Raw genomic sequence first — 17,571 nt, 5'->3', positions numbered from 1 at the left:
CACGGCCTCTGCATCAGCTCTTGCCTCCAGGTTCCTGCTCTGCTTGAGTGTCTGTCTTAAAGTGATGGACTATGTATGGACTATGACCTGAGTGTAAGCTGAAATCAACCCCTTTCTCCCCAACTTGTTTGGTCATGGCGTTTCATTGCGACAACAGTAACCCTATAAAAGACACGTACATCCATCACTTTCAATTTCACTTTCTGTTCTGTCCCTCTAGCCCGGCCTCCACCCCTTAGGTCCTCTGTGCACAATCTTTACAGTCCACTTTCTCGATGTCGCTATACACTGGGAACCTCCCTGGATCCTATTGTTTGAATCATGAAGGCCACAGAGATGCTGCTGGCTTAGCTCCTACAAGGTCCTGAACGATCACTTAACCCTCTCTTCCTGGTCCTTTTCTTCTCTCCCACCACATCCCAATATGCCATCCACACCCACAGCCCCACACCACCCACCTCTGTCCCTGGCTGTGTGGCTCACTCCCTGCATCCAGACAGGTCTCCTTCAAGTCCCAAGGGCTCCCAATGCTACTTACCTTTTCCTTCTTTGTCTCCAGGAAGTCATTAATATCTCAATGTCTTTGGCACATGATGACAATCCCTGACTATTTTAGGGACTGTGTCATGTCTACATGGAAGGACCTTATTCTATATGGCTGGCTTTCCCTAGCACTTCATGTACATGACACAGTACAGAAAGTTGGTCCCAAATCAGTGACAGGAGGTCAGTAACATGTTCCTGACCAAAGAAACACTTAGCTGACTCTCCGGTCGCCTGCGGCTCATCTTAAAGCTACAGATAGTCCTTGGGACTCCACAAACCCCCTCAGAGAGTGTTCATAAAGTCATCAGCCTCATTCCAAGCTCAGAACCGCTGCTTGTTGGCTTACCGTGTGCTTGTTTTGAAGCAAGAAGAATTTATTTTCAGAAAATAAAGAAAAAAGTAGGTCAAGAATAAAACCTACAACTTGAAGGAGTTGAGTTGTGTCTCCTCGTCCTGGTCCCCGCCACCCTCTTCAGCCGCACCCCCCTCGTGTTCTGTTTTGCTTTTTGTGCCAATTGCTAAAGACTATAATTTTAAAAACTGAACTGACTTTTCCAGAGCCATGAGGAATGTGCATGGATTTTTCCACAAGGACACTTCCTGTCTTTTGGTTCCTCTTAGCCAGTAGTAGTGAAGCCAGGCAATCAGATGTATCCATCCATCCATCCATCCATCCATCCATCCATCCATTAATCCTCCCAGCCCTTATTCTAATTTGTCTGAGAGGCTCAGGACAGACCAAAGGAGATGGTTTGTGCTGTGCCCTGTCAGACAGTTGTTTGAGGAAATTTGTGTTCCATTTATTCTGATGGATTTTATGGTTCCTTTGTTGTTCGGGGAAAGACTTTCAGAGTCATTATTCGGTATCCTTTACCCTTCTACTAGGCCTGTGCCATGTCTCAAGGGTACTAACACAATGAGAAAGGAAACGAGGACTGTTTTTAGGCAGTTACTTAAGCAATTTCCAGACATGGTTGTGGAACCAGAAAAGTTGAATATCACAAAGTTCAGGGTCCGTATAGTACCAGCCTGTCCTACCTGGAACATCTCTGTCTGCTCATTCCCTGCCCAGCCCTGGTACTAGCCTCTCCTAGCTGGGACATCTCTGTCTGCTCATTCCCTGCCCAGCCCTGGTACTAGCCTCTCCTAGCTGGGACATCTCTGTCTGCTCATTCCTTACTCAGCCCTGGTACTAGCCTCTCCTAGCTGGGACATCTCGTCTGCTCATTCCCTACTCAGCCCTGGTACTAGCCTCTCCTAGCTGGGACATCTCGTCTGCTCATTCCCTGCCCAGCCCTGGTACTAGCCTCTCCTAGCTGGGACATCTCGTCTGCTCATTCCCTGCCCAGCCCTGGTACTAGCCTCTCCTAGCTGGGACATCTCGTCTGCTCATTCCCTGCCCAGCCCTGGTACTAGCCTCTCCTAGCTGGGACATCTCGTCTGCTCATTCCCTGCCCAGCCCTGGTACTAGCCTCTCCTAGCTGGGACATCTCGTCTGCTCATTCCCTGCCCAGCCCTGGTACTAGCCTCTCCTAGCTGGGACATCTCGTCTGCTCATTCCCTGCCCAGCCCTGGTACTAGCCTCTCCTAGCTGGGACATCTCGTCTGCTCATTCCCTGCCCAGCCCTGGTACTAGCCTCTCCTAGCTGGGACATCTCGTCTGCTCATTCCCTGCCCAGCCCTGGTACTAGCCTCTCCTAGCTGGGACATCTCGTCTGCTCATTCCCTGCCCAGCCCTGGTACTAGCCTCTCCTAGCTGGGACATCTCGTCTGCTCATTCCCTGCCCAGCCCTGGTACTAGCCTCTCCTAGCTGGGACATCTCGTCTGCTCATTCCCTGCCCAGCCCTGGTACTAGCCTCTCCTAGCTGGGACATCTCGTCTGCTCATTCCCTGCCCAGCCCTGGTACTAGCCTCTCCTAGCTGGGACATCTCGTCTGCTCATTCCCTGCCCAGCCCTGGTACTAGCCTCTCCTAGCTGGGACATCTCGTCTGCTCATTCCCTGCCCAGCCCTGGTACTAGCCTCTCCTAGCTGGGACATCTCGTCTGCTCATTCCCTGCCCAGCCCTGGTACTAGCCTCTCCTAGCTGGGACATCTCGTCTGCTCATTCCCTGCCCAGCCCTGGTACTAGCCTCTCCTAGCTGGGACATCTCTGTCTGCTCATTCCCTGCCCAGCCCTGGTACTAGCCTCTCCTAGCTGGGACATCTCGTCTGCTCATTCCCTGCCCAGCCCTGGTACTAGCCTCTCCTAGCTGGGACATCTCGTCTGCTCATTCCCTGCCCAGCCCTGGTACTAGCCTCTCCTAGCTGGGACATCTCGTCTGCTCATTCCCTGCCCAGCCCTGGTACTAGCCTCTCCTAGCTGGGACATCTCGTCTGCTCATTCCCTGCACAGCCCTGGTACTAGCCTCTCCTAGCTGGGACATCTCGTCTGCTCATTCCCTGCCCAGCCCTGGTACTAGCCTCTCCTAGCTGGGACATCTCGTCTGCTCATTCCCTACTCAGCCCTGGTACTAGCCTCTCCTAGCTGGGACATCTCGTCTGCTCATTCCCTACTCAGCCCTGGTACTAGCCTCTCCTAGCTGGGACATCTCGTCTGCTCATTCCCTACTCAGCCCTGGTACTAGCCTCTCCTAGCTGGGACATCTCGTCTGCTCATTCCCTGCCCAGCCCTGGTACTAGCCTCTCCTAGCTGGGACATCTCGTCTGCTCATTCCCTGCCCAGCCCTGGTACTAGCCTCTCCTAGCTGGGACATCTCGTCTGCTCATTCCCTGCCCAGCCCTGGTACTAGCCTCTCCTAGCTGGGACATCTCGTCTGCTCATTCCCTACTCAGCCCTGGTACTAGCCTCTCCTAGCTGGGACATCTCGTCTGCTCATTCCCTACTCAGCCCTGGTACTAGCCTCTCCTAGCTGGGACATCTCGTCTGCTCATTCCCTGCCCAGCCCTGGTACTAGCCTCTCCTAGCTGGGACATCTCGTCTGTTCATTCCCTGCTCAGCCCTGGTACTAGCCTCTCCTAGCTGGGACATCTCGTCTGCTCATTCCCTACTCAGCCCTGGTACTAGCCTCTCCTAGCTGGGACATCTCGTCTGCTCATTCCCTGCCCAGCCCTGGTACTAGCCTCTCCTAGCTGGGACATCTCGTCTGCTCATTCCCTGCCCAGCCCTGGTACTAGCCTCTCCTAGCTGGGACATCTCGTCTGCTCATTCCCTGCCCAGCCCTGGTACTAGCCTCTCCTAGCTGGGACATCTCGTCTGCTCATTCCCTGCCCAGCCCTGGTACTAGCCTCTCCTAGCTGGGACATCTCGTCTGCTCATTCCCTGCACAGCCCTGGTACTAGCCTCTCCTAGCTGGGACATCTCGTCTGCTCATTCCCTGCCCAGCCCTGGTACTAGCCTCTCCTAGCTGGGACATCTCGTCTGCTCATTCCCTGCCCAGCCCTGGTACTAGCCTCTCCTAGCTGGGACATCTCGTCTGCTCATTCCCTACTCAGCCCTGGTACTAGCCTCTCCTAGCTGGGACATCTCGTCTGCTCATTCCCTACTCAGCCCTGGTACTAGCCTCTCCTAGCTGGGACATCTCGTCTGCTCATTCCCTGCCCAGCCCTGGTACTAGCCTCTCCTAGCTGGGACATCTCGTCTGCTCATTCCCTGCCCAGCCCTGGTACTAGCCTCTCCTAGCTGGGACATCTCGTCTGCTCATTCCCTGCCCAGCCCTGGTACTAGCCTCTCCTAGCTGGGACATCTCGTCTGCTCATTCCCTACTCAGCCCTGGTACTAGCCTCTCCTAGCTGGGACATCTCGTCTGCTCATTCCCTACTCAGCCCTGGTACTAGCCTCTCCTAGCTGGGACATCTCGTCTGCTCATTCCCTGCCCAGCCCTGGTACTAGCCTCTCCTAGCTGGGACATCTCGTCTGCTCATTCCCTGCCCAGCCCTGGTACTAGCCTCTCCTAGCTGGGACATCTCGTCTGCTCATTCCCTGCCCAGCCCTGGTACTAGCCTCTCCTAGCTGGGACATCTCGTCTGCTCATTCCCTGCCCAGCCCTGGTACTAGCCTCTCCTAGCTGGGACATCTCGTCTGCTCATTCCCTGCCCAGCCCTGGTACTAGCCTCTCCTAGCTGGGACATCTCGTCTGCTCATTCCCTGCCCAGCCCTGGTACTAGCCTCTCCTAGCTGGGACATCTCGTCTGCTCATTCCCTGCCCAGCCCTGGTACTAGCCTCTCCTAGCTGGGACATCTCGTCTGCTCATTCCCTGCCCAGCCCTGGTACTAGCCTCTCCTAGCTGGGACATCTCGTCTGCTCATTCCCTGCCCAGCCCTGGTACTAGCCTCTCCTAGCTGGGACATCTCGTCTGCTCATTCCCTGCCCAGCCCTGGTACTAGCTATCCCTCTGACCTTTCCTCTTTCTGTGTGGCTGTCACACCAGGACCCTTTCCTAGTTGCAGAAATGTCTGAGAGGCTGTGGGCAGCCTACAATGCGGGCACACCTCTGGGTCATTCCATAGCATTGGTGTCATGAGGTAATGCTAGAGCTGGCCTTCCAGGAGCATCATGGCCTGGACTTTGAGTTGCTCTGCCCAGGGAACCTTTCATATGGACACCACTCCTCAGCTCTTCAGAGCTGCCCAAGATCCTTATTAGTCATCTTTGAACAGGTTTTACCCCTTATTTCATGGTAATTTATATTTTTAGGAAATCTTACAAGGTAGCTGGCAGATATTCTCACCTGCTTATGAGCATCAGCCCATCAGGCAGATAATTCATATAAAAATTTCTTTTCATAAAAACAAGGATCAGGAAAGTCTGTGATCCATCCCACATCTCACAAAGAATGGAGACAGGTACAGAATTTGAGCCAATCCTCCAACTTCAAGTTCGGGATCCTTCCTACTGCTTCAGCTCTCAGATAAGATGAGTCTCAAAATTAGAGCTAATGTGTTTTCTCTCAGCCAACCCCCAGTCCTCAGGGAAGAGCATCCTTCAGGGATTTGGTGGTGCTTAGCAAGCGATTGCTGAAATAAATTTAGCCTCTTCCGATCACCGAGAAAGCATCTTCATATAGGCTTCCCGCCAAATAGGCAAAGCTAATGCACCTCTATTTGTTATTTCTCAACAGACCCTTCTTATGACTCAGTCAGGAGAGGAGGATGGAGCAATACTATGAACTCTGGCATCAACAAAAGTAAGTAAATAGCAAACCATTCTATGGGAGAGAAATATTTCCTGGGAGCCGGAAGTTGAGGGGCGGGAATAGGGTAGTGAGACACACACTAGGAACAAGCATTTGTCTCCCTGCTGTTCAATTAGCTATCAGTCTGACTCTGCAGGGGCTGTTCAGACTTCTGAGGTTTGTTTTGCTGCTCTTGGGTTTAGAGCTTAGAAAGTTTGAAGGTTTCTCGGGACAGGTTGATTCGTAAAGGAAGAGTGACTGGTCTGGATTGTGTTATTTCAGACAGGACAATGAATCTCTAGGACTTGGATTCTCCACTTGACAAGGCTTAGTCATGCCAATGTTCCTAGCCCCAGTTAGAGAGACTGGCACAAAGGATAAAACATGAAGAGATGCTATGTGCCTAAAACGTTAGTTTATCCAAAAAATGATGAGATGAAGGTTTGTTGAAACCCACTCAGCATCTCCCATGTGTCTATATTATTGTTCCCAAGAAGAAAAACTGCTGGGAAATAAAAAAGAGGTAAAGGAAACTACTTTAAAAGTGAGACTGATTGTACAAGCAATAACCAGTATCTATCTCAGTGGCGAGTGTGCATGTGTGTCCATTCTGTGTGCAGCATGTGACCCTGGGGGACACACAAAGATGAGCCAGGCATGGACCAGATATTTAGGCAGGGGAGAGAAATCACACACACACACACACATAACTGTTTTCATCTGGGTGGTGGGAAGGAATGCCTGTGTACCTGCTGCCATTTGAGTTAGCTCTACAAGGACAGGACAGGTTTCAGTCTAGGGAACAAGAGAAGACAGGAAAGCCTGGATAGGTAGAGGTTGGAGGATACCATAGTGGCATGTTTGGCAGTGAGAATTCCAGATCCCTGGAGTTTAGGATGTGTGGTGGATAAAAGGTGAGCAAGGGATAGTGAATGATGCTGGAATGGTGACCTACATCCTTGATGGTGAGAAATCACCAAAGTGTTGAGCAGCACAATGGGTCAGTGGGAAGAGAGATGTGAGGGTACCAGTCACACCGAGCCATAGAACACACAAAAAGCAGCACCCATTCAAGATGGGGAAAGCAGGGAGGAATGAAGAGGACATGTGCGAGACACCATGGAGGAACCCTCACAAAACACAGAATTACAGGAAGCAGGTGATTTGGACTCAAATGTCACTTCCTCAGAAGAGATGTCTGCAAAGACCCTAGTTTTAACTGATCTATTTGAGTAGGGGGCACATGGGTGGGCACGTACCCATGCATACACATGGAAGACCAAAGAAAGACATTGGTTTATCACTCTGTCTTGTCCGTTGAGACAAGGTCTCTCGTTAAACCCGGAACTCACCATTTCTCAGCTAGGTAGCGAGTCTCAGCAATCTTCTTGTCTCTGCCAGCCAAGCCCTTCCTGAGCCCCACGCTACAGATGCATGCAGCCACACCACAGTGTTTGTACGTGGATGCTCAGGATCTGGACCCATGCCCTCACGCACCTGCAGCAAGCACTTTTACCCACTCCCCCAGTCCAGGTCCCGCTTTTCAAATGGATTTTACAACCCCGAATCAGCAGGCATTGTTCAGTGTTGGATCTTCTGTTAAAATATAAATTTGCTGGTGCACGCCTTTAATCCCAGCACTCAGGAGGCAGAGGCAGGCAGATCTCTGTGAGTTTGAGGCCAGCATGGTCTACAAGAGATAGTTCCAGGACAGGTTCCAAAGCTACAGAGAAACCCTGTCTCAATAAAACCAAATATATATATAAAAGTTTGCTGCTAAATCTCCTGCCAATGCCGACACAGCAATGTGAGAAGCATTCATAATAACATGAATACGTGAGTCAATGAGAGAGTGGGTGGATGGCAGTTCATGTACCCTCCTTCTGGGGGATATGAGACAAGGACATTTTCCCGCCCCATGAAGAACAGTCCACTTACCACCTTTGCTTTCTTCTCCACAGGTCCTCCTCTTGGAGGAGCACAGACCATGGGCAAGAACACTGAACAGCGACCCCAGCCAGGTACCTGAATCAGTGGTCTAACCTTGCCTTTGTGTGTTATACGGTTTTGGATTCCACAGTCAGTGGAGGAATGAGATGCTGCACAGCTGGCCCTCCACATCTGTAGACAAAAGTTTATCCCAACTAACTGCTCCCCGTTCCAACAACTGTTTCCAAATTACCACACCAAGACTTAATGTTATTTATAAATGCTTGGCCAATAGTGCAGGTTGATTACTAACTAGCTCTTACAACTTAAATTAACCCATTTCTATTAATTTATGCATTCCACGTGACTTCTGGCTTTACCTGTCCTTTAGCATGCCTTGCTTCCTGGGTGACTGACTGCTATTCTGACTTCACCTTCCTTCTTCCCATCATTCTCAGTTAGACTTTCCTACCTAACTTCCTACCCAGCTATAAGCTGTCAGCTTGTTATTAACCAATGAGAGTGATTCATATCCATAGTGTAGAAAAGGATTGTTCCATAGCAAGACACTAACCAACCACAGACAATAGCACTCAGAAAAGCATCTGCATCTGTACCGAATGGACACAAACTTGTTCGTTTGTACTGAATGGATACAGTCTTGCTTTCTCCCATTAACCCTTCAACAATACAATACATCTATTTGCATAGCACTTGTATCCTATTGGTAATCTAGGGATAATTTAAAGGACATGGATGGATATGCATAGATTTCATGAAAATACTTCATTGTCTGTAAAGAACTTGAGCAGCCACAGATTTTAATAGCCTTGGTAGGTCTTAGCATCTACTCCCTATGTATACACCAAGGGCAACTCTACTTCACACATTGTCTCTTCTAAAAGAGTATCTGTGAATTAAGTAGCGAGTACTGGACCCAGGAAACCATTTGTTAAATATCAGACAGAAAAGGGACTTCAAGTTGAAATGGCCCAATGCCTTATTTCGTAGAAGAAATCTAGTGAGTGAAAGGAATTATTACAAAACAAACAGGGCTGAAGTCAGAGTTCCCACTTCTTTTCCGAGCCTTTTACACTGCACTAAGCCGTACTTAGCTGCATACTTGTAGACACCCTCACCGAGTGATGGATCTTCTTAACAGATAAGAGGGAAGACCTTTGAAGCCTTGAACCTAGAGACACTTAACACTGAAATGACATACAGACTGCAATCACTAATACCCTCTACGGCATGACCTCCTAGGACATGCCTTCCCGCCCCCACCTCAGCCCTTGCTCATACTTGCATGCTTGCAGCAAAGAGGAAGTTGACAACCTTACTTTGGCTCAATTCTCTTCTGAGCCCAGCATCCTCTGTTCAGCTTCCCCTCTGGCCACTTTGTCTTCTGGGGAAAGGTCCCACACGAAGGCCCTTCACAGATCTGAAGACAGTCATTGCTCTCAGCTCCGTTGTCTTTTACATGTGATATCAGCTGAATTAAGAACTGAACAAGTCGTTTGCTTTGGGGTGAGCAAACATTCCACCCAAAATACAGAAAGTGAATAAAAAGTGAAATCCAAGCGAAAACCAAGTCAGGTAGAGCAAATTTTTAAAAAGTTCTGGGGGAAAAAAATCCAATATCATCTGCCCAAACTATGTCAATGTCATTTAAATAAATATTAAAAGCTAATAAAAAGTGGGCTAAAATGCTTTAAGAAATGTACAAGTTAATTCCAAATTTTAAGAGGAAGCTGCATTAATTTCTTAATAACTACAATTATAACTGGGGGGAAACAGTGTTTTGAAAAAGCAGCAATGTTGTAGCTAAAATACAAATTCTGGTTAGTGTTGCTATTTCCAAGCTTAAAATCACAGAGTGTTCTGGTAGAAGGGAACTGAGGCCCGGTACCTGACCCACTCTTTTTAGTTGAGAAAACTGATACCCAGAGATTGCCTGAAACGTGTTTTAGTTCATGACATAGCTGGGACGAGAACCCAGGCTGCCTGGTGGGTTGTATGATCCATCAGAAACTTCAGCCATGTGTGAGGTCGTCAGCACTGGAAAGGGACTGGACTAATGTCTGACAATCACCCCAGGGCCTCCTGGAAACCCATTTAACAAGCAATCTTCCAGTTTATTCACTGTGTGACTAATTACTAGCCAGCTCTTCTGCAATTGTGTGGGTGATTTTGTTTGGGGTAAGGACAGCATAATCTAAAAGTTTAGAAACTAAACATGAAGAAATGACGCTGTGGCTGTTCTGTGTTGATTGGGTCATAACTGTGACCAAGGTCTTTGGTCAAGTTTTCCTATGAAATCAAAATCAAGTTTATTTATAAAAGTGAGAACCATTGAGGGTTCTCCACCTTTATGCTGCCGTCCAATGGTCTGACGATGACTGAAGCAAACCTCTTTTGTTGTCATTGTTTCTTTAGATCCTTACCAGATCCTGGGCCCAACCAGCAGCCGCCTAGCCAACCCTGGTGAGTAACCTCGGCCTGCAAAACCTTTCTTTCCAGAATGTTCACTGCATCTGGAAGGTCACAGAAACCTTAGTCCTGAGTCCAGCCCTGTCTGGGGAGCTGTATGTGCTTCCTTAGTCAAACGTTCAATTGTGCACAGACAACAGGCCAGGGCCTGTTAGTGGGCAGCAGTGCCCACTGGCTGAAGGCAATTCTAAAGAACAAATGTGTGCCCTGCATCTTTGTAAAGCAGTTTATACTCGCGGTAAAGACCCAAGTAGAAGCTGTAGTGAGGAAAGATACTCTCAGTTACTACTCCTCATACAGGGCTCACGAATAAATGTCCCCAGGTGCTTTGGTTTTGATTTGAGTGTTGTAGCTATCCAACCTTTTCAAACGAAGTGTGTCCCTAAAGAGTTGCACATCAAGTCAACTCGACAATGTGTTAAGGGTTTACCATTAAAAACCACTCTCAAATGTGTTCTCCTAAGCCCAAACTGTGGAGATTGGGAACTAAAGACAACACAGCCAGGCCTACATGCCTGCCGCATCTGCAACACCACAGGAAACACAGGCTGTCTGGGCCTCCTCCCTGCTCTTTAGCATGGGCCCATTCTTGCCCAGAAGATAAAGGGGCCAGCCAGCATTCCCTCCTGCTATTTTTACCTCTGCCCACATTCTTCTGTGCAGAAATGAACACTAAAAGCTATACCCTAGAACTCTGCTGGAGAAAAGCCCACCTTAGTATACCCTACGTCCCTGTGACTCCTCACAGCAACACCCAAGAGGTTCTCTGATGCTTGACACTCTTTAAGGCCAAAAGTAGCCTAAGGGACTTTAGTCCTAAGTAGAGATTAAATAGTGACTCGGACCTAAGGAGAAGAAGAGAGTCAAAAATCTTAGCAAAAGGATGTGGGGAGTTGGCTTGGCTGAGTATAACAGCTTACTGGGACAAAGCCAACACTTCATTACCAACCTTTGGGACAGTCTGTCTTAAGACCTAGCCTTGTGTGATACGCTAATCTCAGTGGCAAGCAGTAGAGTTAACCGTTTTTATTGTATCTTTCAAACTAGCTGGATGAGAGGATTTTTAATGATGCTCTAGCATTTGAAGCGATGGGCATGCTAATTACCCCACTCTGAACATCAATCACTGTGCACACTTGCCAAAATATCACCCTGTGCCCTGTGAATATGTACAATTCTTACGGACCTACCTCTATTTTCTAAAGGAAAGGGTAAAAGAGGGTTGTCTCCATGATTCTGACACAAGAGGAAATCAAGGGTTTCTTAGAAAGGACCCAAATTGCCATGTTTAAAAATCAGCATTGAGACCACTTTCTCCTGTTTCCTCACCGCTTGCAGGAAGTGGGCAGATCCAGCTGTGGCAGTTCCTCCTGGAGCTACTGTCCGACAGCGCCAATGCCAGCTGTATCACCTGGGAAGGGACCAATGGAGAGTTCAAAATGACGGACCCCGATGAGGTGGCCAGGCGCTGGGGAGAGAGGAAGAGCAAGCCCAACATGAATTACGACAAGCTGAGCCGGGCCCTCCGATATTACTATGATAAGAACATTATGACCAAAGTGCACGGCAAAAGGTATGCCTACAAATTTGACTTCCACGGCATTGCCCAGGCCCTGCAGCCGCACCCCACCGAGTCTTCCATGTACAAGTACCCATCTGACATCTCCTACATGCCTTCCTACCATGCCCATCAACAGAAGGTGAACTTTGTCTCTCCCCACCCGTCTTCCATGCCTGTCACTTCCTCCAGCTTCTTCGGAGCTGCATCACAATACTGGACCTCCCCCACCGCTGGGATCTACCCCAACCCCAGTGTCCCCCGCCATCCTAACACCCACGTGCCTTCACACTTGGGCAGCTACTACTAGGACTTACCATCGGTGGCCTTCCGGCTGAAGCTCCAGCTCTCCCTTTTCCTGGATACTCTGGACTCTAAAGGGCCTAAGTGGCCTTGAAGAGACAAGAAAACTGGACGTTCTTTCTTTTGGATGAAACTTTTGCATTTGTTCTTTTAAAAAGTGATTATTTTTATGTCAAAAAATTTTGCTTCCTCTACCTGAAAAACAAAAACAAAAACGAATCGTTCCATGGGCCAGTATCCCAGTTTGGATTCTCAACCTCCTACCATCCAATGAGTCAAATATTTAGGTTAATGGAATGGTTATACCATGGTTCTGAGAAAGGAATATAAATTTTCTTTGTAAGTTTTATGACCAAAGCAGTTTCTTCTCAACCACATGGGTCTCATCATTGTAGGATTCCTTAGGAAAATGAATCATGGACTTGACCAGTCATGTTTGAGACTTAGTGAAAATCAAGGCAGGATGTTTATAATCTTATCTTAGGAGGACTTAATTCAGCGCATGGCAACTGGAACACTGGCTGTGAGGCCAGTGAAGTTTTCGCCCAACTGGAATTTAAAAGAAAGATATGTGTGTATGTGTGTATTTAAGAAGCCATGGGTATTACAAAAATCCCTCCCATTTTGGACAATATGCACTTGGCTGACTATTTTCTCCAGACATAGTCAGAATAGGAGCTAAGGTTTAACACAAGCACGGACACTCCTGAAGGACAGAGGATTTAAATAGCTATTTTTTTTTTTAATGACAGTGGGTCCCAGAACTTTGAGAAGTCGTAGGGATTTCTAAACTCAGACAGATTCGCAAACGCTGTGCGTTTGTCAGACCACCCGATCACGGTCAACCAATCAAAAGGCAACTTACTGTATAAATTATGCAGAGTTATTTTCCTATATCTCACAGTATTAAAAATGAATAATTAAAAATTAAAAAGAGTGAATAAACGAGTTGACCTCGGTCACAAATGCAGTTTTACTATCAAATCAATCATTGTTATTTTTTTAAATATAATTTGTACATCTTTTGTCAATCTGTACATTTGGGCTATTTGTACGTTTTTATAGCTGGTTTTTTTAAAAAAATAAGCATAATGTGATTATTGATGAAAAGATACAGGGCGTTTAAAGTCGCTGTGTTCTTAGTAAGAAAAGCCGTGGTACAGTTAGTTAACAGGAATGCCGAAACAAAAGGAAAGGTGCGTTTAGATCTGCAGAGCTTCGGAAATGTCTGTAAATAACAGGGCTGCAATAACCTGAAAAGAACAGACTCTGCCTCGTGGACACGAGGGCTTCTCCCGCTCCATATATGCAATATATTTTTAGACAGAAAAATATATATATAATTTTGCAAGTAATCGTGACTTTTTAAACTATAAGTGTTAAGCTGACAACTCTCCAACGAAGACTATGTTGTAAAATAATTTGACTTAAATAAATTGTGCCTTCTCTCAGAACTGAAGACATTGTGTTCTTATTTACTGCCAGATCAAGGGCTTTCCCACAGCTAAATTGTCTTTATTACTGTTGGGGCATGGTGTGTGTGTGTGTGTGTGTGTGTGTGTGTGTGTGTGTACACGCATGTGTTCATGTATGCATGCTATCACACAAGTATAGAGGTCAGAGGCCTACTTTTATGAGTTGGTTCTTTCCTTTCACCTTAATTTTTGAGGCAGAATCTCTCTGTATTTCTACCACACTGAGGACATCAGGCTAGCTGGTCCACAAACTTCCCCACATCTCCTCTGCCTCTGTCTCTCATTATAGGTGCCTACCTCCGTGTCTGGCTTCTCTGCAAGGGTCCTAGGAATCAAAGTCAGGCCATTGGGCTGGCGCATCCCACTTTGACCCACTGAGATCTGTAACATGAGTGGGTCCGGCCTGCTTGTTGGGGGTTTCTGTCCTGCCCAGTAGCCCCAGCTGTTTAGCCCCAAAGAAAATCACACATAGGTCTCCATAAATTATAAGCTGATTGGCCCAATAGCTCTAGCCTCTCACTGACTAACTCTCACATCTTGATTAACCCATTTTTCTGATCTATGTTAGCCATGTGGCTCAGTACCTTTTTCAGTGGGGAAGATCACACCCTGCTGCTTCAGTGGTCTGAGCAGGAGTGGGAGGAATCAGCTTTTTCCTTCCCAGAATTCTCCTGTTCTCATTGCATCATTTCTATTTCCTGTCTGGTTTTCCTGCCTATATTTCCTGCCTGGCCAATCAGCATTTATTTAAAACATGATTGACAGAATACAGACAATTCTCCCACACCAGGGATCTCTCACAGGACCCACGGGAAAACTGCCTACTTGTTTCTGCACCAAATGCACATGCTGCAGTAAAGTGTCAGGGAGGTTTCAAGGTGTTGGTCATGATGTTTTCAGCATTGTCTAAGCCAGCTGTAAGTGAGAGACAAAGCCATGGGTAAACTGTATCCAGGGAGTTACAGCAGCAGCCCTCTGCAGGACCTTGTCTGGTGTACTTGACTCTCTTCTCCCCAAAAAGGTGACCTGATACTACAATGGAGAACAAGAATCTAGCTTCATTTGAAGTCCCACAGTATGGTTTTCTGTACTTACCAGCTCCGATTTCTGCCCAATAGAGAAGCTTGCTTCAAATGGCTTCCCTGTAAGGGAGCTTGTTCCTCTGCTTTGTAACGAAGATGAGTAAAACTAGAAAAAGCCTTTGTTGTTGCAAGGACTGTTACAGAATTAGTAAGTCTAGAAACCCCCTCAAGGAGTTTTGTCCCCAGTGTTCTGCGCTGAGTTGAACAGAGTAACTTCTGGACCAGGTAGGTCTACCTGAAGAAAATGAAATGAGGTTTGAACACTGACTTCCAACTTTTTAAACTTGCACCCTACATTTTAAAATACATTAAGCATATATTCTCAATATATGTGTGTGTTCACACACACACACACTGATTTTCATGTTGCATAGGCAAGCTGTTAGACCATAGATACACACTTGTGGATTCCTCCAGCCATAACTGAAAATATTCAGAAGCTGTTTGAAATTGTGGGGTTGAGAGACAACCAGAGGTTAAGAACATTTGCTGTTCTTGCAAAGAAACCAGGTTGGGTGCCCAGCACTCATTTGGAAGACTCACAACTTCCTATAATTCTAACTGCTCAGCACTCATTTGGGGAAGCTCACGACTGCCTTTAATTCCAGGTCCCAAGGATCTGATGTTCTTTTCTGTCCTCCTCAGACAACTGCACACACGACATACACTTACGCAGATATACATACGCCCATACATATCAATAAAAATAAATAACTAATTGTATCTTTCCTGAATGTATACAGACTCTTTTTATTGTCATTTTACCTAATTATGTATTATAACAACTAACTGCACAGTGTTTGCCTTTGCGTTTCATATCGTATACTATCTGGATAGTATCTAGAGGATATTAGGGGGATACGCAGGTAAATACTGTGTCCTTTAAGTAAGGGATTTGGACAACTACGGGTTTTTGCATCTTCAAGTGATCTTGTAATCTGTCTCCCATCCTAACCAGGGAAAAAATAAGGTTAATTATTTATTATGAACAAACAGTCAAAATTTTAGAAGGTGATATAAAAATAGCTTAAGTTGATGCTCTGTTTTCTTCCTTTTTTTATATTGCCTCTCCCCTGCTATCAACACTCAAAACAGAAGCAGTGACCATTAGTGAAATAAGTACATACGTCTATATACATGTATGGATTTCCTAGTGCCTTCTAACAGAGAAAAAAATGAAGACTTGGAATTAGCGGCTCAGACATAAAAAGAGAAATGAGGAAAGCTGGGTGTGTTTATAAGTAGTCAACTAGAAAGTTCTCACATCAGTTTACAAATATACAAAGTACTATTAGGGAAAATAAGGAGGCACATATACATGCCCAACTGCTGTAAGAACAGGGTTTTCACACTGTTAGTTCACCACTTTGAAGAAATTATCTTATGTGTATGTGTGTATATACATGTATGTGTGTATATGTATCACATATGTGCTGGTACCCAGAGATGCCAGAAGAGTGTCTAAGACACCCTGACACTGGCGTTACAGGCAATGATGAGCTGCTGGCCATGTGAGCTACCTGACATGGTTGCTGGCAAGTTTCACCTGTGTCTTCTGTGAGAGCACGTGGTTTTAACTCATGAGCCGTGTCTCCAGCCCCTCCTGAGCCCTCTAAAGAGATATGTTTCCTATACAAAGCTGCAACAGCGAGTATCTCACACAATGATCCATTCCACATTCCAGAAGCTGGTCCAGAGTTCTTTTGTTACACAGCATTCGCTGGAGGAGAACTGGCATTTAGTTCCTGCAGTGCCCAGGTTTAAAGTTCTTAGCTGACTCACAAACATTCAGCTAAATCGAGGCCCCCACCAAACAGGTATTTTCGTCATCCTGGCTGCTAACCCAGTGTTTCCCCCACTCCACCTTCTCTGTGTTTGTGCCCTGAACAACTGTAACATCTGTAACATTGTAACTTCTGATAAACAATGCCAGCAAAACAGGAGGGCAGCAACCCAGTGCCGGGTTCTATGGAAGGATCCTCCTCACTCCGCACTTCTGTTATGGACCTGACCACAGCCCTTCAGAGCAAGTGGGTCTCTTAGTCCACTTGAAAAGCTAAGACAAATGATTGTAGGCTGGCTGACTTAAAAACAACAAAAATGCTGTATTCAGAGTTCTACGGGTCAGAAGCCCAATATCAAAGTGCCATTTGGTGTTTGGGAGAACTCACTGTTCATTCCTGATTCACAGGAGCACCTGTTCACTGTCCTCTCACACAGGTCCAGAGACCAAGCAGCTCTCTGGAGTCTTTTTATATGGGGTATTATTCCTATTCACGACAGTTCCTTTTTATAACTTAGTCACCTCCTAAAAAGCCATCTCCACATAACCACATATTAAGGATTAGGTGTCAACATACAAATCATAGGGGGAAGGGCAGCATAAGTTTTAATGTATAGAAGAAGTTTTATTTTTAGTCCCAAAATGCTATTGACACCCAAAGGAAGTCGTATTTCCAATGTCTGTCACTTTGAAAGATTTTTAGTGTTCAAAAACCGCTAAAAGTTTAAGAGCATTTTAAAGTGATCATTGCTTCTCTAACCTATGTCTGCATGCAGTTAGGGAATGAGTATAACACACCTGTTTAGTCCACAGGTGATACATAAAATGTCATTCCGCAGATAGAATGTCTGTAGTCGAGACCAAGGGAGAGAGAAGGATCCCGAATGCCAAGGAAAAAAGGAACACCCATTCAGCCCAAACAGCCACTGCCAGGACCAGGTTTCATTTGTGACAATTTCAAAAACCACTGCCATCAAAAATAGTTTTTAAAAACTGCATCTGAACTCAACACATCCAGACATTTTCCTTATCACTGTTCCCTAAACAACAGGCTGTACATTGCATTAAACAGTAACAGTAATCTAGAGGTGATTTAAACATATACGAAGATATGCTTAAATTATAAACAAATACCATGTATATATGGGACTTGAGAATCCAGGGGTTTGGGCATATCTGGGACTTTCTGAAACCATCACCCCTCAAATTCCTAGGTACAACTGTTTTTTG

General features: G+C 46.4%; 1 protein-coding gene across 1 annotated transcript in view; it reads left to right on the top strand.

The window, feature by feature from the left end:
• Fli1 (Fli-1 proto-oncogene, ETS transcription factor) overlaps positions 1 to 13,448 on the top strand; it is a 121,291-nt gene extending 107,843 nt beyond the window's left edge. Inside the window, exons 6-9 of the mRNA XM_057768850.1 lie at positions 5,668 to 5,733; positions 7,683 to 7,742; positions 10,087 to 10,134; positions 11,479 to 13,448. Of these exons, the coding sequence (XP_057624833.1) occupies positions 5,668 to 5,733; positions 7,683 to 7,742; positions 10,087 to 10,134; positions 11,479 to 12,008 (704 nt within the window). The 3' untranslated portion in view covers positions 12,009 to 13,448. The remainder of the gene's footprint in view (positions 1 to 5,667; positions 5,734 to 7,682; positions 7,743 to 10,086; positions 10,135 to 11,478) is intronic.
• The last annotated feature ends 4,123 nt before the right edge of the window (positions 13,449 to 17,571 follow it).

This window comes from Chionomys nivalis, chromosome 4, assembly GCF_950005125.1.
Source record: "Chionomys nivalis chromosome 4, mChiNiv1.1, whole genome shotgun sequence".
Lineage (NCBI taxonomy): Eukaryota > Metazoa > Chordata > Mammalia > Rodentia > Cricetidae > Chionomys > Chionomys nivalis.
The sequence above is the reverse complement of the archived record's forward strand: the minus strand, read 5'-3'. Positions and strand labels throughout refer to the sequence as shown.